Source organism: Theobroma cacao, chromosome 8, assembly GCF_000208745.1.
Source record: "Theobroma cacao cultivar B97-61/B2 chromosome 8, Criollo_cocoa_genome_V2, whole genome shotgun sequence".
Classification (NCBI taxonomy): domain Eukaryota; kingdom Viridiplantae; phylum Streptophyta; class Magnoliopsida; order Malvales; family Malvaceae; genus Theobroma; species Theobroma cacao.
Window position 1 is genome coordinate 16,477,608 of NC_030857.1, and position 22,304 is coordinate 16,499,911.

Below are 22,304 nucleotides of genomic sequence, written 5' to 3' on the forward strand. Positions count from 1 at the left end.
GTACATTGAAAGGTTGTCAAAGAACCCTTTGACTCTCCTAACAATTGGGTGGCCATGATGCATTGCTAGATGCCAATCTTGGTCTATGGAATTGATTATAAACTAATTGATTGAAATTTATATTAATCAATTAATTCATTAATCAATTCCATTGCCAACATGTTGGGAACCTAATGGGTCACACACAATAATTGCATTTGAATTAAATTGGGAGAGTGATGATTTAAGTTAGACTTAAATCACATGCTAAGCAATTAACTTTTATAAACTTAATTAAAGAGTTTAATTAAGTTTTTGACATTATTATAAATAGTTATAATTATAAGGCCTTGATTGCAAAATATAAAGAAAATTAATTTTGATTTTAATTTTCAAAGACTTAATTAAAAGAGTTTAATTAAGTAATGGGCCCAATATTATAATGTGTTATAATATTGAGCGCTTAATTGTAAAATTGAAGTTATTTTAACATAACTATATAAGTCACCTTTTAACTATTTTTCATATGAGAGTTTTTCACTATTGAAGAAAATGTAGTTTTTGTCAAAAAAAGAAAAACGTTTTCTTTCTTTGCCACCACTCCCTTTGTGTGAAAGATAAAATTACTTATGAAGCAATTTTCAAGAGAGGTTTGGCTAAGATTGTAAAAAGAAGAAAAGGGCAATTGTTGTCCTCTTTGCTAGCACAAAGTATAGTTAAAAACTCTTTCCTTTGTTGAAGGTTTAAGTGTAATCGTGTGTATTACCAGTGGAGGCCAAGCACTTGATTGGCTAGGGTTTTTGCTCCTTGTGGTGCTCGCGGGATTGCTTCGGAAAGTGCCATAGTGATTACGAAATTACATGGCAAGGTAACTTTCTAAACTACAATTTATTTTGTGCCTTTATGTGTTAAATATCACCAAGGTGATCCATGGGTGGAGGCATGTTTTATTGTTTAGTTATAAAGTTTTTAATTTTCTTTCCGCTGCGTATTTTGAGCATGTTGCCAAGCCAAGCAAAATCGTGATTGTCACTGCTACAAACAATAGCTGTTTCAGCCATGTTTTAGTAACCTTACCTCCACTATTAGCCACACATAATCACCCATCTTGGAACATTTCCAATGTGTATTGATCCCATAATTTTCCTACATTTTATGAAGCACTTAAACCTCACTTTTATGGCTGAAAATGGACCAATACCATGGCTGGACAGAATCGAATTCTGTCATTCAAATCATACCATAATGTCATGAGATCGAATCTTTATTTGCTAAATTAATTTGTGCATCTCATGCACTTGTTAATCTACAATATTTTGACATTAAAATGAGATTAGTATTACAACAAATAAATTTTAAAATTTATAACTAAAATTTATTTAGAAATCAAAATAACTAGAACAAATTGTAAAACTTTAAAACTTCCTACTTTGTGTAGAACAAAACTTGAACACCTCACATTTCTTTTCAACAAGGCATTAACAACAATAGACATTAAAATGTGTTAAACTCGAACCAAGGAAGGCTCTGATACCATTGATGGGTTTGGCTACGGACGGCATGCTCCAAATACGTAGCAGAAAGAAAATTAAAACTTTATAACTAAAGCAACCAAAGCATGCCTCCACCCATGGATCACTTGGGTGATATTTAACATATAAAAGTACAAAATAAATTATTATTCAGAAAGTTACCTTGCCAAGTAATTTTATAATCATAATGGCACTTCCCGAAGCAATCCCACGAACACCACGAAGAGCAAAAACCCTAGCCAATCAAATGATTGGCCTCCAACGGTAAGACACACGATTGCACCTGAACCTTAAACAAAATAGGGAGTTTTTAACTATACTTTGTGCTAAAAAAGATGACACCATTTGTCCTTTTATTCTTTTTCACAATCTTAGCTGAACCTCTCTTAAAAATTGCTTCATAAGCAATTTTATCTTTCACACGAAGGGAGTGGTGGTAAAGAGAGAAAGCGCTTTTTGTTTCAAACAAAATTAGGTTTTTTTCAATTGTGAAAAACTATCATATGAAAAATAATTAACACATGACTTATATAGTTAGGTTAAAATAACTTCAATTTTGCAATTAAGCCCTCAATATTATAACACATTATAATATTTGGCCTATTACTTAAATAAACTCTTTTAATTAAGTCCTTGGAAATTAAAATCGAAATTGATTTCCTTTACATTTCATAATCAAGGCCTTATAATTATAACTATTTATAATTATGTCTAAAACTAAATTAAACTCTTTTAATTAAGTTTATAGAAGTTAATTACCGAGCATGTGATTTAGGTCTAACTTAAATCATCACTCTTCTAATTTAATTCAAATGCAATTATTGTGTGCGACCCATTAAGTTCCTAACATGTTGGCAATGAAATTAATTAATGACTTAATTGATTAATATAAATTTTAATCAATTAATTTATAATCAATTCCATAGACCAAGATTGGCATTTAGCAATGCATCATGGCCATCCAATTATTAAGAGAGTTAAGGGATTCTTTGACAACCTTTCAGTGTATAGTCTATCAGTGTAATTCATTCCCTCATCATATATCTCGAAAATGATAAGAGCTTGGTACAATGTCTGCTCTTATTGATCTTCATATTCGTTCCTGCAGTTATAGCATTAGCTTTATAGAGAGTTATGAAACATTTTTCATAATCTTCATGTCGCCTTGGCCAAGGACTTCAATAAGCTACTATTAACCAAGACCTGATAAGATATGTCCTCTAAAGTACTTGAGGTGATGATTCCTATCTTGACCACTTATTTGCCTTAACATGCTTCGTACTATACCCAAAAGCATCCTGTTTTGGCATCTTTGGTTAGGCATCCGTAAGGATGAAATCAAAGCATAACACTCCACATATAAGACAACCTGATGTCTCAAGTCTATGGAGTATTTACACAACTGACAAATGAGAAGTGTTGCATAGACAATAGAGTATATTACCAAATGCACTTCTCATAGCGGGTCATGTTCAGTGAACTTGCTCTCCTAGGCAAGCACCTATATTCTAGTTTCAAGTATCTCTATACTTCAATCTATGAGATCGATTACTTACTTTCAAAGTAAAGAATATAGAATATACCAGTCTTTAAGCATCATTGATGTCCAATCTCAATGATACATTGACCAAGAATATTTTGAGATTATGCTTTGATGCATAGGGATCTCATAACTACAACCCATTGCAGTTCCTTTGCAAGGCATATTAATCTCATGGACTTCATCCAATTAGACTTATAACTCATTATAATTTATGTCTTATTGATGAAGGAAAACCTCTAATCATTCAACATCAATGATATTATTGCATGATTGGAATCAAGCCTTAACCAATCTCAATTGACTGCAGGGCTCATCCCAACAATATTCATGTAATTAGCCCAACACAAGACACAAGCAGTATTAAGATGTTTTAAGCTTTAATTTATCTTTGAATTTTGTAATTCAATCTTGGACATACTAATTATTAATTTCTATGCCACTAGCCTATAAAATTCAAACCAAATCAGATGAAATTTCAATCCCCTCTCTCTAAAAATTCAATCATTTGCTTTTTATCCAAATACATTGATTGGTTGAGTTGTTGAAAAGTCACATGCAAAGTGCCCCTAATCCCAAATATTTGCAAATTATATGACACTCAAATTAAAATCAAATAATTAATTTGATAATTAATTTTTTAAAAAAAATACGTAATTAAGTATTCAAATTTTTTTTCTGTTAATCATTTTAATATGCATTTTATTAATGTCCCAATGACCAATAAATACATGATAGTATACACATTTTGAACTATTGGTGTTCAATTTTATGAGAAGTTTGGTTCTTTAGAGATTTGGATAGGTGATTTTAAACTCAAATTTTATAAAGTTGGGGCAATTTGATTCTCCCAATCTCTTTTTCAAATATCCTCCTAAAAATTTCAGGGGCTTTGGTTATAATAAAAGGAAGGGTAAAATACCCCAACCTCTTAAGTTTTAATCAAAATTCTAAGCAAGTTTATTAGTTTTCAAAATAGACACTCTGTTCAAAAAAAATTTTTTCACTAGACACATAGGTCTAGCCGTTAGTTTGATGAGGTGGCAATACTAAAATGATAATTTTCCCCTTTATTAATTTTAAAAATTACTAATATATAATTCTTATTATTTTTTATTATTTTTTATTAAGTAAAAAAAAAGAGAGGAGCACCGATCAGTGCTCCCCTCTCTTGAGGAGTTGGGGAGCACTGGACGTTTTTTAAAAATATAATAATAATTTTTTAAATTAATAAAGAAAAAGGGTATTTTAGTTTCATCACATGTTAATAATGTTTACACTTTTAGAACAGAGTGTTCATTTTGAAAACTAATAGACTCATTTGAAATTTTGATTAAAACTTAGAAACGTAAAGATATTTTATTCTAAAAATAAAGTCAGGTTTATATATATATATNTGAAAATATTAAATGTATATTATATTTTTTGATAAATTTAAAAATAATATATATTATTATATATATATATATATATATATATAGTATATATATATATATATATAAGTTTTACATTTGTATTTTAGAAGCAGGTACTTGTGGTTTATCCATATGAATAGCTTCTTATGAAAAGAAGTTAAAAATATCTTAACAAGTATATATCTCTTATGCAATAGGCTTTATTCTTTGTTGAAAATTGTCTCATAAAACTATAGAAGCATAAAACCAGGGGCCAACAAAGCCTAATAAAGCCATATAATGAAATCTGTTCTTTTCCACCTTTGTCGTGTGTTTTTTTTTTTTTTGGTGGGTTTGGGATTAATTAAAAAATACGTCCAAAAAGTAGCAAATATTCCATGCAGAAAGTAACCAAAACCAAATCTTCTTCTCATCTCTTTGTTATTATGATGGAAAAGTTGAAAGCGCTCCTACTAATAAGGCTGGTGGCTTGGCCCCAGCTTCAATGGAAGAAAAGGCAAAACTCTATCATATCAGTCGTGACATGGAACCCATAATTTTGCCACTACTTTTGGATATTGCCTTGGCATCGCATGCATTTGGGAAGATATAACCTAAGATTACAATCAAGTTTTCTGATATATGCTTACCATATCATGACAAATTCTCTTTCTTGTACCACTTAAATTCATGTTGCTTCTCTCTCCCATCCATTTTTTCTTTGGATTAATTATGTAATAAGTATCTGAATTATATTCGAATATTCGATTAGATATTTAAACTTTGCTTCCCTACATAGCATAGTACCTTTTATATTTAAGATGTAAAATAAAGGGCCTAAAAAATAGAAGGCAAGAAGAAACCCAACCAGCATGCAAGGCAAGCAAAATACAAATATATGAAAACAAACTAATTACGATCAAACCATATTGATTTATAGTAACATGGAATATGACTCTTCCGTTACGACAAATACCCAATCAAGTAAACAAAAAGAACATGTAAATTTTTTTATGAAAAAATTTCACAATTTTTTTTATTTGAAAGAAGGGGAATTTGAACCTTATCTTTTATGCAAGAAATCATACACCTATCAAGGAGTTAAATGCTCAATTTCGCAACTTTCATTAACAAACATTCAATATTACAATCATCAACTCTTTTCGATCTCTCTCACAAACGCAGATACTCAAAACTCATTACATCCGAGAGCTCAATATCTTTCACACTCTCTTAAATTAGCTTTCAACTTAATTTCAACCCTAAGCATAACCGCATATTTAAAAGCACTCAAAAGAAATCCTAAGCTAAATAATTTACCAAGTAAAAAGATTAACTATAAAATAAATTATTAACCAAGTTGACTTTAAACAACCATAACTAAAATTTGGGTCAATAATCCCAAGACCTTGAACCTCCTCCATGCTTGTCGTTCTTCTCAGAATCCTTTTGGAAGTTTGTATGAGAGAGTACTATTTTGGTTGCTAGCTAGAGCAAATATGAAAGCGAAAGACAGTTTTTATTTTTTGTGATTTACATATTATAAAACTTCAATGCATTGCCCTACATATTAATAATAAAGTAGGTAGAGAGATAAGACTCAAGGAAAGAAAATTTTCCTTTTTAAAATAAAAAAAAAAAAAAAAAACAAAGAGTGTATGTACTTTTTATTGAGACACAAAAATAGAAAGGAAAGGGGAAAAGAATAGACATAGGTGAAAACAGGGTTATTGGCTTTCAAAAGCACAAAGTACAATCCTACCTCTAGCGCTTTAAGGTAATCTCCCCTTATGTAAATCATCATTGTAATAATAATCCCTTCAAGTTATTAATTTACCTTATCAACTTTTGTGTATCATTAACCTAATTAACCCACTGTTATTTCTACTTCTAATCATTCTTCATATCATTCAATTATGACTTTCTTATTATCATATCACTAAAGTATGTTTCACTACATGACATTTACAGTTAAACATTTAGATTAATGACAAGAGCATGGATAGTGTATCTACATAAATCATACTATACTCAAAAGATTGATTTCGAATCCCCGTCCGGCCTTCCCCTAATACAATCCCTATACCCAATCTACTTTTGTTAACCTCTTTGATGTAAGGGTTTCTTTTATAGGTGAATAAAATGTAATTTGGCCTACTTATCAACAGTTTTGTTGGTGAATGGTGATGATACCAAAAACACATTGGATGGTGAGGAAACAACAGCCTTTGATGATTTCTATTTTTTTTATTTTTTGAAAGGCATAATTGATCATTCCTACTGCATGATCATAATCATAGCAAATCGTCACCATTATAAATATGGCAATTTGCAATCAAATTATTATTACAAAATATAAAATGGGTAGGCTCCTCAAGTCAAGATAACACCCATAAAACACGAAGGCCCACAGAGCACTAAGTCACCAACATTAACTTAAAGTGGGAGATGACTCCCATCACTTTAATAAAGGCAAGGTTGGGCTATTACCCTTAAAAAAAGGGAAAAACTTAAACATTCAAAAAACTGATTACACGTAGGGCATATGTTTAAGAGGCTGACCTTCTCCTCGACTAACACATTGCCCCCCTCTTATTTCATGAGTTTGTTACCTCTCTTGTTAAAACCCTAACCCCCAATCCCCACCCCATTTGGTGGGTTTGGTGGGCCATCTCCACCACGTGAACTCATTGGTGCCATGGCATGTTGCATACAACTAGGGCCCACCTATCAGCCACTGGTTCTCATGATTCTCCCTTCACACCATGATTTTCAAAGCATCCTTCCAACATCACACATGCTCTGCCACTACACTGGATCATGATGTACTCCCCTCCTTCCTAAGCTCCTTTTTTTTTTTTTTTTTGCCCTTAGTTCATCCAATCTCAACCCTCCAAATTTTTGTCCAATCACGTCCCTTTGACGTGCATGTGCACCAAACGTACCTGTTTCCCCCTCAATATAAATGCCATGAAGAGAGCAACAATGCGCTTTGCTATTACTATAGCTAATACCAAGGTTTTTGGTTTTAAGTCATGGAGAAGAGCAAGTCATTCCCGGAATACTCTTCATCATTTTCCGGCGAATTCGACTTTGAAAACCGATCAAATTCGTATAACTTCAACGGGCCATGCAGCAAAAGCAACGGATTCGCAGCATCAAATGATCCGGAGCTTAAGAGGAAGAAGAGAATCGCCTCGTACAACGTGTTTACGATGGAAGGTAAGGTAAAGTCAAGTGTTAGGAGCAGCTTCAAGTGGATCAAGAGCAAGTTTAGCGATGTTCGTTATGGTATGTAAGTTGTAAAAAGTAAAAAGATGTTCACTTCTTCTTTCTTTAACAAGTTTAGCTCCCATTGTATACAGTTAGTTTGTGTCATGGTCTTTTTTCTGTTTGGAAATTAGAGGGAAGAATTTTCTCTCTTGCAAAAAGAAGAAACAGAAACCCAATGAAATTGGGTTATGTGGAGTCTACTCTTGCATGCCAACTAATATACAAGTTTGGTCGTTTGGGCTGTAATATGTTTTGGTGAAAAATGCATAAGTTTAATTTTCATTCTCTATCCTTAATCTTCCATTAGATTGTTTTCTTGTGATGTTCTCTAGGCCAGATAGGATGGACTTTGGATGCTAAAGGAAAAGGGGACAGAAGAAAGAAGTAGAAACTTTCTATTTCTCTAACACTTTGAACTAACATGATTCCAATCAAGTATACTTTTGCTCTGATCATCAGTATTTTCAAGGGCCAAAATAAGAGATATATATATATATAATAGCTACCTAGGCAAAGGATTGGCCAGGAACAGCACTTGCCAAATAACTTAAAAATCTAACATATGACTCTTCATTTTTTATCATTTGGTTAGATGTTTGAGGGGGCTAATGGAGCCTCATCATGAATTCCACCTTTGTATTTGTAAGAAGTTAATCATATAGGTATAGAAATTATGTGCAATCCAAGTATACATGCAAAGGCATTTGTTTCACATGAAATCATTTCTTTCTACCCCATATTTCCCTTCTTTAGCCAAATGTTGATTGAAAAATTAGCAATAAAATTTTCCACTTGTATAACCAACCAGAAGAAACAACAACTTTAGATTTATTGACAATGGATTCCCAATCAAATGCTCATCCAAGGTTTCAAACCATATATTTTATGTGACTAAGATATAATTTGATTTGTAGTCACACGTTATATATTGTCAAATTCAAAGCTCTCCGACCCTAACTAACTATATATCCCATAGTTCATTTAAAATACTACACTTATTTATGTGGAGCAGCCCCAGTTAGCTCACATAATAAACAAGTGTGTTGATGTAGGACTGTGGTGCTGGTGGCTACAGTTACTCCCTTGGGCAATTGTGTGGCCCAAGCTAAAGAGGGCCACAAAGGCTCTAAAGCCGAAGGGGGGTGCAATAATATTATTGAAGTAGACATGCAATAAAAGAAAGAAAGCAAACATGAAGAAAACAGGGTTGGGTGTTTGTGATATAGATGGCAACTGGCAAGGTGAGGAGCCATGTATGATGTATTTGAAGCTAATGATTGAAAGTGACAACCAACCCTCGATCACTCACCACGCTTATTCGTACACGGATGCTAATATTTCCATTAATTATTAAGGTTATTAAAGATGTTTTTGTCTTTGTTTTCTTTTTTTTTTTATTCAGTCGATTGATAAAGGGAACCGAACCAAAGATTTTACTGCCAAAACAATACAAAAAAATCATTGAATCAAGGATTTGATCTACCCTATATGTTTTTTATCCCTTGTTGTTGTCCTGGTCCCATGCATGATCAAGGTTTTAACATTGTGCAGGCCATTCTATTCTTTTTTTTTTTTTTTATCTTTTGTTATGTAATAGATTTCAGTTTACTTTATATATTGATCTCATGTATCCTTCAATTCTTTCTTTCTATTCTATATATCAAATGCTAGAATTACCTATATTGATCTTATTTAAGAAGTGGCCTTGAGTTCGTGGACTAGCCATACTTTAATTAGCAATCTGCACCCTTTCCTTCAAAGGAATGAGGGTTCAAGTTCAAATATTGGATCCAATACTTATAATTATGATTCTGATGTAGCAGAACAGACTGATTCAAAAGTGTTCTAGCAAGCCAATTCTGACCTATTTGATCAAGGTAAATGATGAAGGGAACAGAACATAGAAAGTGGGGAATGTTTTGGCATTCATTTTTCCTGAATCAATGATGTCCCCGTGCTTAGTTCGGGTTTATCTTGCCTCTTTTGTACCCCAAACAAAAAACAAAACAATCAATCATGTGCATCTCTAAGGATATAAATGAATCATGTTCATCACTAGAGTCTAGTGAACAGGGACAAAGGGTTGAGATAATCCTACACATGAAGCTCCAAAACAAATTTTGTACTTAATGCCTTGTCAGAAATCTTACAGGATATATAAGCAATTAACAAAAGTACATTTAGTTTTGCATTTTTGTTTTCCTGCTATTTCCTCACATATGCCTAGCAACAAAACCAGTATTGTACCAAATACAAACATATCATGAACTTTGATTAGCAGGCTATTTAGTCAATCCTCAGGGTATGTGACACTTACTAATCACGTATCACATCAAAATACATGCATCAACAGATATATTTATTTACTTGGAGATCAGTTTATGGAGGGAAAAAAATATATCAAATTAAAACCTTTAGGAGATGGTTCAAGTTCCTCAAAATCGCAAAATCTCAGCATCAATTAGTCATTTCACATGGCCTAATCATCAATCGCATATTCTAAATGCTTCCTTTGATTCAAAGTTCTGAACTCCCTTGTGGATGCAGACCTACTAACTTGATTCAATCTGTACATATTACCATTGTCCTTCTGATAGTTTGCAGCTCGTGTTTGGGAGCTGGGTAGCGGAGGCCGGTTTCGAATGCTCCTACTAGCACTAGAATGAACATGGGTGTGTGGGGATATCTTCTGGCCAGAAGAAGCAACTGGAGAGAGAAAAAGGGAAGGGCTCTCCACCTGGGTGGGCTTTGAACCTGATGAGGTGCTGGTGGTACTGCTGCTAGGTTCTTGGACTTGCACATTTGGCTCAGCAGTTTTCTCAGTGTCCTGAAACGCCATAAGTTGATATACTATTAAAGAGCATTAAATTAATATAGTACTCAACAAGATTGTTGGACAAGAACTAGTACCAACATTAAAACTAGGAAGTTAAGTGTATGCTATTTAATGTGCTTGTTTTCTTGTTTAATTGAAATGGTTGGTTATATCTGAAATTTCCTTGATATGGATAGTGACAGATCTGGAAGTGCAACATCAGCAAGAAGTCATAAGTGCATCTCTTTGCTTTTTCTCTTTTCCAGTTTTCAAAGTTTTGAGGACAGAAAACAGGGGAATATGCTGATCTTTGTACTCAATATTTCTGGGGCAAATTCCTTACCTCCCTTGGAAACATGGTTTCTTCCTTTTGTTCAGCCACCTCATCTTGTTTCCTGCGCTCACGAAGCGTTCGAGACCGTTGTTTCATTTTCGGATTTCTGTACCTAAAAAAATGAGAAAAGTAATTAGGTAGTTCAACACCTAGATATTCTGGCATCTGCTACCTATCTGGAACATAAAAGGTACATACACTTGCATTCAGATTGAACACCAAATCGTTACTTATTGCCATTACCAAATGAAAAAGACATTTTCGACTTTGTATGCATCCAATGCCAAGATGTGATTATTCGAAACAAATTGTAATCAGAAATTTTTTGTGTTGCATGATTAGCCTAATGGTTACATGATTGCAGCAACAAAATGAATTTTTCATATTCATCATCCCATTTACCTGTAATTAGTTGGTAACATATGTCAAGGAAAGTGTGTTTATGCACAGTTACTTGTGTACTTACAAAACATAGAATCCTGATTTCATTGTGACAAGAAAGAAACAGAAAACAAATCCTAGGGCAAACTTGCAGGCATTTGTAATTTGATACAAAAAGCTGCTGTCAAGGATTAGAAAGCACTCTTGAATTTGGAAAATCATTTGCTAAAATGAAAAAAATTAAAAACTTATCATATGTTCTTCAGCATTCTACAAATCCACCTGACTCCACCCCCCCATTTTTCAATCCCTACCTTCTTCATAGGCAAAGCCGTGAACTTTAAAGGGTCAAATGTAACATGCATGTACAGAAAGAAACATCCTAATTTAAAGTTTCTCCATTCATATCTTTGAATACAAAAAGTCATAAAAACTTGATGCATGTGGTATAAATGAAGATGATGCTCAACTATTTCATCTCTCTCTGATTCACTAGAATTACAAACAAACTTGTATAAAACCAAGTCATGCACCTTGACAGACTCTTAAATTAAGTCAATGTGAAATAGCATAGAATCATGAACAAATTGGCGCAGAAAGATATTTATATTCGGTTTGCAACTTACCACACTAATTATCAATTTTTCTCAAGGCAGAAAAATCTAAGCATGATTTAATAAAAAGAATTCACAATTAATCTGGGAAAGGAAAACTTACTTTCTCTGTTCATCAGTTTCGTCATCCTTATTGTAAATAACAGGAAGACCTGAAAGGTCGCATGCCAATGGACTTGTGTAAAAAAACTGCAAATAGAAAGTATTTCTTAGCTCAAGATTCAGAATACGGTTTGCGTGTAGTCTTATAATTGCAACATGAGCTCAAGAGCTGCTATACAATCATACTAAAGATATAGGACCATTTAGGGTTAGATTACACATGTGAGAGTACAACTTTCAACTGATAAAATGGTATAAATTAAAAACAAAATGTTGCAGAACCAATTAGACATGAGATAATGTAAGGGAAAATGCCTCACAACTGGCGTAAAAAATTCTGTCAAAGTGGAAAAAAAAAAAGGGAAAATATCTTTCTTTGACAAATGCAAAGTATTCTGTGTGAATTGTCGTTGTCCCAATGCAATTGCTGGTAGAAAATACATGTTCAGTAAGGGTAAAGCACAGATTAGTGTAATAATTTAAAAGCTTTGCTTTAGGACGCAGGCATCATTGTCTCCTTACCAGTGCAAATTGTGGGGGGAAGTAAGACATCAGAATTATGTCGAATTGTTAAAGTTGGGTCAACTACGGTAAATAATTACCTCTAGAAATTTTTCAATAGGCAAATGTATCATATAAAAGGTGCAGCAAAAATAATAATCATTATTTCTAATGTAAAATTGGAAGCTTCTGCATACTGCAGACTGATTAGAGAAGTATTCTTAAAGACTGCACGCCAACTAAAGAATTTCTGATTGAAAATAACAGAGCCTACTATGCATCTGGAAAAACAAGATAAATAAAAATTCAACTAAAAAGGCCTTCCTTTTTCTTCTTCTTCCAAGCAAAGAAAGATAAATAGCATGACATGCAATAAGCTTCCAACTCCTACTTACTTCATTTTGAAGGCCTGCAGAAGCAGAGCCACGATATGCGGGATCTAAAGCAAGAAGAGTGCTCAAAAGACCCAATGAAGATTTGGGGAAGTTCCTGAAAGCATCTACTAGGCTAGGTTTGTATGACTGAGGAGGTCGGAAAGTTGTAGACAGCCTTAACTTTTTCCAATATTCCTCTGATGGGGTGCCACACAACTTGAAAATCTTGTGAAGTTGCTCAACCTGGATGCATAAAAAAAATTTAATGTAAGAAACTAGCAATAGCAACATCAGCCACTCCCTCCCTAAACACACGACCAAAGAAAAAATTTCTTAAGGGGGAATAATTTTGACAGAAACATTAAAAAATCAACAAATTACTCGTGAATATTAGAGTGTATTACCTCCGTTCTACCTGGCATGATTGGCCTCCCCGCAAACATCTCTGCCAAGAGGCATCCAGCACTCCAAAGGTCAATTCCGACTCCATAGTCCGTAGAACCTAGCAACAGCTCAGGAGCTCTATACCAAAGTGTCACAACTCGGCTTGTGAGGGGATACTTGCGGTTAGGAGAAAAATAATTTGCAAGCCCAAAATCGGCAATTTTTAGCATCCCATTTTTATCAATCAGTAAGTTAGATCCTTTAATATCCCGATGCAAAATTCCCCTTTCGTGGCAGTGCTGCAGACCTGAAAGCAGCTGATGCATGTAACATTTTATCTGCATCAACAATTCAGATTAGCAACTGAGAAAAGTAGTGTCTCCAATTTCTGAAATCTCAGAAAGAGTGAAAGAGACAAGTCCAACCTGTGGTTCTGTAAGCCTGCCCTCAGGACGAGATATAATTCTTGCCAGATCTGACTGCATGAAGTCAAAAACTAGATAAAGACTGTATTGCATTCTCGATGTGGCCAACCCTTCGAGCTTCACTACATTGGGATGATCCAACTTCAGTAATATCATTATCTCTCGTGCCATAAATTTCACACTCTCAGGTTCCGATGTGTCAAAACGGACCTTCTTCAAGGCAACAATCTTTCCAGTCTCCCTATCTCGAGCTTTATACACATTGCTGTAGGTACCCTGACCTATCTATAAGCAAACAGCATAAAGAAATTTACATCATTCGCATTTCTTATCATAGAAATTCACAATATTAAAAGTCACACTTGCATCAGTTGCTCATAGAATTAAGGACAATAAAGTATAATGAATGCAATTCAGATGATCCTAATACAACCAACTTGGCGTTCTCAAGTTGAGATTATTGAACATTCTCGCCAAGCTGGGGGCAGAGAAGGATAGCATCAAAATTTTAGTGAATATGTTTTTTTCTTTCGACCATTTCCTTGGCAACCTAACAATTTCTGTCAAGGATTTCATTTTAAAGAAAAAGATATCATATGTTTTCAACTTGAACACAAGTTATTGAAAATCCAAATTCTATTTGCTTCTTTAATGACAACCACCACCAGTTTACCATTATATTCTTCATCTATACTTGTCACAGTGATTTGATAGTCTAGTAAAGTAAAAAAATAAGGATCACCCAACCATTCTTAGCAGAGCAACTAGAAGTAACATCAAAGTTTAGCAATTACCTTATCAAGCTTAACATATGACTCAGCACTTTTTGGAACCAAACCAGCCAAAACCTCTTTTGGGATATTATCAATGAGCCATTTAGGCCATCCATCAACTATCTCGTCTCCAACAACCAAACAATTTCTCTTTTCAACAGTTTTGTCGCTTCTCTCTTTTTCTTTACCATTAAAATTACCTTCTTTACCACCAGCCACAACACCATCAGCACTACCAAATCCATTAAGCTTCTTAGGTGGTTCAGGCCTATAAACCCGACCTGACGCAGAATACCTCTGGCCAGTTGACCTTCTATGACCCACAAATCCTCCTGTTCCTATATACCCATTTTCCATTTTTAGCTTCTCTAGCCCTGTAGGTGGTGAGTTCATTGAATTCTTGCCTTGAACACACCCCATTTCTTTGTGTCAGTCACCAAAAAGTTTTCTTCTTCTTGATGGTTCAACAATGACAAACAAAGTAGAGAAAGGACCATGAAGAAGAAGAAAAGAAAGGGAGACACTTGGAAGAGTTTAAAGAACAAAGAGAAAGAGATGGAAGAAGGAGGTGACAAAAATGGCCGTCCTAAGGCGGCATTCTTGGAATTTTGCTGTGTGAGTGAAATAAAAAGGATCTCTTTTCTTTTTTTTTTTGGGTTCACTCTTTTTGGTTTCTTTTTTGTCTTGCTTTCTCCGCTCATTGAGAAAGAAAAAAGCGAAACTTTGAAACCCCCATTCATTGAATTGTGTTTGTCATAACTGTTTCTGGCGGGAGACAAAGTTGAAAGGGAAATACCATACACTACATGGGAAAACTGAAGAGTTAAAACTAGAATGTGTGAACCAATGACATTTTGCCACTTTAGAAGCTGCAATATCACGTGACAAATTGAACTTACAGGAGTTTGGTTATAGAATCTCGAAAAGTTGTCCGGTGGAATCTTGCCATGTCATGATCCTTGGCCCCACGGGAAGGGTGTCAACCATCCGATCTAGCTGACTTGTCCATCGACAGATGCTATGCTGTCGGGAAGGGAGGATCCTGATACCTCACCTGCTAGACTGCAGCTGCTGCTGCACTGAGACCTAGCTTGTCTTTCAATGTCCAAGCCAAAAAGTTTTATGCTCTGTGCTTTGTATTACTCCCTTCCTCTAGTTGTTGAAGCTTGTATTCTTGACCTTAAACTATCCTTGGAGATGTTCAGGCGTTGGCTTCAAGGAGAAGAACAAGAATAAGTTCTCTTTTTTCAGGTGGGATCTCTCTCTCTCTCTCTCTCACGATTTTGGGTTTTAATCACTTTCTTTTGTTTTGGCCCAAAGTTGAGAATTTGGATTTGTCTGCTTGATTAATAGTTTTGGGGATCATTAGTTCACTGGTCAAAGCTTCTTTTTTTTTTTTGTTGCATTGCACCAAACAGGGGAAAGAATCATCTGGGTCCAAGTTTCTTAGCGTAGGTTCTTTATTAGCTTGACTGAGAAACTTGCAGTAGAGAGTAAAAAGCTAAGCTTTTGGCTTCTCTAGAGGTTGATAAGGATAATAGGCGTTGCTGGTTCCAGTAAGTGTTTTTTGTTGAATATTATCCACTAATTATAAGTGAGAACAGTAATTAGTGGTGATTCCGTTTCTATTCTTCTTTCTTTATTGGCTAACTGAGTGGCTCAAAATGGAAAATATTACTGTATATTAAAGCAAGAAGTTTCCTTGATTTTCGTATAACTTCTGTTGTGTACATTTGTATTTGCTGCAATGGTTACTAACCATACAGGAGTAAGGGTGTTTTTGGCTGGTATCAAATTGTAACCATGGTGAAATAGATAGCCATGTACTCAAAACACCATTGATGCCCCTCGATGGAGTAGTAGGATTCAGTGGTGCTAGGCTTGCTCTTTAGGTGAGGTTCTCTTTTGCAGCTTCAGTAAGCTGTAACAGCATTACTACTTAAAAGTTAAACTTTTCCTCCATGATCTAGTATATATGCAAAGGGTAAGTAATCATGGAAATGAGTGTAATTTATTGGTAATGTGAAGGATGAGGACATAAATATATATATATATATATATATATATGACTTGTGAAGCATACCTTATTTGAAAAGCCCTTCTATTGATGTCATTCCCTTTGTTAAACACCATGCTTGACTCCTTCAGATTCAGATGCTAGAACTGGAAAACTATATATGAGCTTATAATGGTTAATGCATTTCCTGGGAACCAGTTGAAGAGGCTGCTATCAGTGAAATACCATTCTCATAACCTGGCCTGTTCTTCTAGATGATCTTTTAGGAATTATATGCCAGCATAGCGAAGTTCTTTATGTTACTACTCTTCAGTCCCTTGTCAAAGCTAGTTTGTAACAACCCATGGCACAATATGGTAACAATTGCTTAGTCGTATATATGTCATATTAGGTAGCATGAGTCAAGTGTTTCCTTTTGAAATCATGTTATTGCTTATCCATATGCTTTTCTGATATAAGGTATCTACTAGGATTGATGATTTAAGACTTAAAAGGTAAAATCTGATCCTTGTGACAAAAAATATGGAAGGATCCATGTCTGAATTTCTATTTGTGAATTTTAACATGTCTGAATTTGCTTGTTACTGCAGCAAGTTGAATTAGTTAAGATGTGTCATTATCAACCATGGGAAGATGATTCACCTCCAACCGAAGATCATGCACAAAGCACCAGAAATGGCTCAGACCCTGTAGTAGCTGGGTGGCATTCATGGGAAACCAGAATAGCAATGTTAGAGGCAAGAATAGCAAGGGCCGAGGCTCGACTGGATGGACTGGAAGCAAGGATGTTGTATCAGCAAAAGGCACTGCACGTCACATTTGTGCTGTTTTTAGTTACTCTTATATATGCCATATGGAAATGAATGTTAAGGATGATAAACTGTTGCAGCTGCAGTGTTGTACTGCTTGACTTAGGACGATCATAGCTGACCATCTGATGCATTTTTTACTGTAGAATTTAATCGGAATCTAACAAGGGGGGAACTAACTGCTGAAATATTATCAAGTAGTTGCATAATATTGCTATTCTTGGCCTGTCTACTGATGATGGTCACAACCATGTTTTGTTGGTCTTTATATGAGACCATCACTATTCACCAACTATGATGCTGCATCTTTTTTCTGCTATCAAAAGGCTCCTGATCTATAGAAACGATCAAAATAAAGAACTTGTATACTTGAAAAGCAAGCAAACTGTCTGGATACAGCTTTGTTATAATTGATCGATCAACCAATGAGGATAGCAAAGAACTTGCTCAGGAAGTTGCAAACAAAACATTGGATATTACTACAGAAAATCAAATAGTATGGATAGCATTGGGTACAAGGAAAGGAATCAATCCAAATCTATAATCCCGAAATTTGAGAGCATGATCTTTACTTGATCAACAAAGTTCGAACCTGTTGCATACTCTGTTAGCATCCCAACAGCAAAGCCAAACATTGCCCACCTGCGATACCAACATCCCGAAAATCAGTCATCCTATCCTATGGTAAAGTATTTGCACGATAATTCCTGTACCCAACTCCAAGCAGCCAAGATAAGGATTTTACAGGTTAAATAAAAAAGAAAATTAATAACTCTTACTGAAACAGTCAAGCATGTGTAACATTCAATTATGCTTATCCTAGTCAAAAGTAAGAGGCCTTCAAGTTTAAGAGTGCGTATGTGTCTAAATATCTCACAGGAAGCTATTTCGTGGTATAAGTGGACATCGTGTAAAAAACAATATCAATGTGCCGGAAACTAAAAAGAAATAAAGTTTTGTTGTTAACCATGCGAGGTTTGATGAATTCATTCATGAAAGAATGCAGGTAAGAAATACTCATTCAAAGAGGGAGTAGCATGGTGTGAGCTTGCTACATACCATATTCCTTTAGTATAGGTTTAGGTCAAATATATACATGACGTATAAGGAGGTCCATCATCTTCCAAATCTTTATATTGTGCTTACAAAATGGTGAATCTTAAAATTTAGATATGAAGATTTCTGGACATGGAGCCCATGGACACTAGAATGAAATACTCTCTCGACATCAAGCACAGTGCTCATAAGCTATTGCTAATCTGCTAAAGGCACTAGTGGACTGATAAGGTTTTGAGCTCAAATTTTATACTTGACCAAAATTATTTAAAAAAGCAATTAAAAAACAGTCACCGAGTATCACAGTCCCTTTCTATGCTTGCCAATAGTTGGGAGCCTAGTTCTATACCGGTCCAGTTCAAGGGCTTCAGGCAAATTGGCCAGTTCTTAAAATTTGATAAAAAGAATATGGTTGATGTCCTGAACACAAGTCCTCACAAGGACCGCTAAAAGAGGAATATGAACAGTCCCAGAAATAGCAGTCAATTATTTTAATGAAAATTTTCAAACAAATAAGGTATGAACATGAGATGTAAAATAGCTTTGTTGGACTGTGGGTGGAACAGTGATTATTCCAACCATACGTTCCTCCAAGCCGAAACCAGTATTCCCCTCCGATACATTTAAAAACAAAGACTCTGGGCTAAATATTTGGATTGTCTACTTAAATTGAACCATGCCATAGCCTAGAAAGCATTGCTGGCATGAAATTGTTCAATTGTCAAACAATTCATATGTGAAAACACATGTCAGTACCAATATACTCATGAAGCTCACTGCTGAATGTATGGAATTTAAAAATGGGTGATGGACTGTTGAGTGATGAAGAAGCAGAAAGAACTGTTTGAGTATCCTTGTCTTTCCTCTTTTCTATTTAGATAACACAAAACAATTAAAGAAAACACAACAACAAAATCAAAATTTGTGTTTACTTCTGGGGTTTTCTATGAATTTGTTTAAACTTTTCCACTGCTAACAGCAGCTTTGATTTGCTTATAATAAGACATGCTGTTATTGATTACGGCAGCGGTACAGAGAGTGGAGATGTAATCCTAACATTGTCTTCAACTACAAAAACTGTAAATAGAGATCACTGAGGCTAATTTACCCTGACAGAATTTCTGTCTCTACGAGCAATTAAGTAAGAATCAGATCTCCTTCTATTCATTTCGTTATTGGTTTCTCAATTGGCTCTACCTTGGAGTCCTTAGGTTCTGTATATTAACGACAACTTTCATAATTCAGCATCATATCCATCAATGCAATCGTTCACTTCTTAATCAAGACAAGACAGTAACTTCATTTAACAAGATTCCTCAAAGCACCAAAACCCGCAAAAACCCCATATAACCAAACTTATGATAAAAAAAAAAGAAAAGAAACAGAGGAGCATATTCCATTTACCTTCCATTAGCAATCTCATTCTTCCCAAGGAACCCAAAGAAAGGCCCTTGATTTGATTCCTCAAGCTTCTTCTGCTTAAAGTAGTCTTGCATCTCCTTTGCCTTCTGTCTCTGAAACTCCAAAGTGATCACATTCTGGTCACCAGCAGCTGCCACAGAAGCCGGCTTTGGCCGAGGCGAAGAAGAAGGAGGAGGTGTCGGCGGTTGTGATGGAGAAGGAGGAACTGGTTTCAAAGGAGGTGGTGGAGAAGGTGCCACAGGTCTTCTCAAAGGCCCTTCAGTCTGAGAACTCCTGATAGTCACAATATAAGGTTTGGCTGTCGTAGACAATCTACAACAAGTGGAGGACGAGGAAGAAGAAGAAGAAGAAGAGGAAGATGGGGATGAAGGGTTTGGGATTTTGATACATGGGATTGAGGATGCCACAGACATTTTCTCTTCCGTGTTGGTTTTCTGCAACTGTTTATTTGTGTGTGTGTGTTGTTTTAATGTTCTTTACAAGTTTAAGATTGTGTTAGAAATGGGGTGTGTGGATAAGGCGTGGCCAAGTTTCAACAGACACATGGCTCGAGAGTATAGTTGGTCTCCATGCTTTGTTGGCTAATTCGCTCCACTGCCTTCTTAAGCGCGTGAGAAACACGTCATCCACAACTCACTTTCACCATGTCACTCGCTTCCTCTGCGGGTAGGCTGCTTTTTTTTTCTGTTTGAGTGTACAGAACATCATTGGTTTGGATACTCATAACTTCCCTTGTTTTTTTTAATTTTAATTTCTCTATTTTCAGATTTTGGTAGCTGCAAAGAGAAATGAACAGCCGTCACGAATATTATGTAATTTGATTAGTAATACGAAATTTTAATTTTAATACTATTTTAATATTAGATTGACAAAAATAATTTTAAAATAGTAAAAAATAACTAAAACACCCTTGATTATAATTTAATAAAATTTTTAAAATCATTAAGTTTTGATAATGTTACTGTTAAATAATAATTTAGTACATTATTTTAAAATATAAAAATAAAATATTTTTATTTTTTAAATTTTGATCGAAATTACAAAAAAAAAATCTATTAATTTTTAAAATGTAAATTCCGTTCCAATAATACAAACATTATCAACAAAAATAATCAAAAAACTAAAATATTTTTTTTTATTAATTTAAAAAATTATTAATATATTCTTTAAAAAAATAAAAAGCATCCAGAAAAGAGCACTAGATCAACGCTCCTAAGGGAAAGGAGCACTAGGTGCTCCCTTGAGAGCCTCAGTCAGGCTCCCCAGGGGAGCATCGATGCTCCTTAAGGAGCTCGATTTGGGGCCTTCCAAGGGGAGCACCAATGCTCTCCAATGGAGAGCTTTATATTTAATTAATAAAAATAATAGTAATTATAAAATTAATCAATGATAAAATTATTTTTTTATTCTTATCATGTCAAAAATATTAACATTGATTAACGACTCTACTTACGTATCTAGTAAAAAAAATTTTTTTAAGATGAAATATTTATTTTAAAAATTAATAAATTTTTATATAATTTTAATTAAAACTTAAAAGATAAGGGTATTTTACTCAAAATATTAATATTATTTTTATTTTCTTTTCTTTTTACATTTTTGCTATTTTCATTTTTTCTTTTTTCTCTTTTAATTTCTTTTTTATTAAGATATTATTAATTTAATAATTATTAATATTTATTTTTAATATAATAATTTATACGATAAAATAACCAGACACTTTTAACTTTTGATCAAAATTACACAAAAGTTCATTAGTTTGAAAAGTAAACACTCTGTCTCAAAAAAATGTCTATTACTAAACAAATAAATCCAACCGTTACTCAACTTTTAAAATTTTCATTAATTTGTTAATGTGACAATATTTTTTAGATAATTTGATCCTCGAGTATGTCAAAAATTATATATTATATAAGCTTTTATTTTTCATCTTTAAGTTTTTTTCTTTCTTTAAAAAGAATTTTACCTTCGTTTCCAACTAGATTCACCGAATCTAGCACGCTCCCTGTTGAGGGAGCTTAGGGGAGCACCAAAGCTCTCCGCTGAGGGAATGCCCAGCTCCCCTCAAAAGAGGCCAGATCTAGCACTCAAGATCGCACAAGATCTGGCGTTCCAGATCGCGCACTCTAGATCGCGCTAGATCTAGCATTCCTTGGCATCAAAGAGTACCAAACTTAGCCACAGATGACCGACCAATGTAAAAGGACGTCGTCTACTAACCAATGTCTGAAAACAAAGAAAAATTGAAAGAAAGAGGAAAAAGTGTTTTAATTTTTTTTCATTTTTTTCTTAACAATGTTAAGACTATGAGAGGGAATGTCTATTTTTCAAACCAATGAACTTTTATTTAATTTTGATCAGAACTTAAAAATGTATAGATATTTTACCCTATTTTATATGATAAGAGTTAATAATTTCACATGATAAACAAGATTATTTTTATCTATAATTATTTAAACTCTTTCATAAAACTTGAAACAATTACTATCAAGGGACCTGTCAATGAACGGTTAATCTTAAAAATGACTACTCCTTTTATTAAAAAATGAACCAAACGAGATAATGAAAGAGATCTTAAC

The 22,304-nt window shown here is 34.2% G+C and overlaps 2 protein-coding genes and 2 long non-coding RNA genes across 5 annotated transcripts; 2 read left to right on the forward strand and 2 right to left on the reverse strand.

Annotated features, from left to right (window-relative positions):
* LOC18592681 lies at positions 7,333–10,721 on the forward strand. Its single transcript, XR_001928935.1, has 2 exons — positions 7,333–9,073; positions 10,316–10,721. It is a non-coding gene; the product is annotated as an uncharacterized LOC18592681 (long non-coding RNA).
* Positions 9,970–14,996, reverse strand: LOC18592682 (probable serine/threonine-protein kinase At1g54610). Its single transcript, XM_007019523.2, has 7 exons — positions 14,443–14,996; positions 13,649–13,933; positions 13,244–13,561; positions 12,861–13,082; positions 11,966–12,051; positions 10,877–10,979; positions 9,970–10,545 (listed from the first exon to the last, which is right to left on the reverse strand). The coding sequence occupies exons 1-7, from the start codon at positions 14,839–14,841 to the stop codon at positions 10,198–10,200; spliced, it is 1,761 nt and encodes a 586-aa protein (XP_007019585.2). The 5' UTR covers positions 14,842–14,996; the 3' UTR covers positions 9,970–10,197.
* On the forward strand, positions 15,587–17,479 carry LOC18592683. Of its 2 annotated transcripts, XR_001928929.1 has the most exons (3): positions 15,587–15,672; positions 15,840–16,313; positions 17,029–17,479. It is a non-coding gene; the product is annotated as an uncharacterized LOC18592683 (long non-coding RNA). The 2 variants fall into 2 exon arrangements; XR_001928928.1 differs by lacking the exon at positions 15,587–15,672 and having other exon boundaries at positions 15,685–16,313.
* LOC18592684 (actin cytoskeleton-regulatory complex protein pan1) lies at positions 17,584–20,207 on the reverse strand. The gene is made up of 2 exons (XM_018125569.1): positions 19,708–20,207; positions 17,584–17,889 (listed from the first exon to the last, which is right to left on the reverse strand). Exons 1-2 carry the CDS (start codon positions 20,136–20,138, stop codon positions 17,775–17,777), a joined length of 546 nt encoding a protein of 181 aa, XP_017981058.1. The 5' UTR covers positions 20,139–20,207; the 3' UTR covers positions 17,584–17,774.

Excerpts from the sequence above, each read along its gene's own strand:
- LOC18592682 (XM_007019523.2), bottom strand. The coding sequence starts at position 14,841 with ATGGGGTGTGTTCAAGGCAAGAATTCAATGAACTCACCACCTACAGGG. Across the intron at positions 12,052-12,860 it reads CTGCAGGCCTTCAAAATGAA|TTTTTTTACACAAGTCCATT; the intron begins GTAAGTAGGAGT and ends TTCTATTTGCAG. Across the intron at positions 10,980-11,965 it reads GAAACTGATGAACAGAGAAA|GTACAGAAATCCGAAAATGA; the intron begins GTAAGTTTTCCT and ends TCATTTTTTTAG.
- LOC18592684 (XM_018125569.1), bottom strand. The coding sequence starts at position 20,138 with ATGTCTGTGGCATCCTCAATCCCATGTATCAAAATCCCAAACCCTTCA. Across the intron at positions 17,890-19,707 it reads AATGAGATTGCTAATGGAAG|GTGGGCAATGTTTGGCTTTG; the intron begins GTAAATGGAATA and ends TTGGTATCGCAG.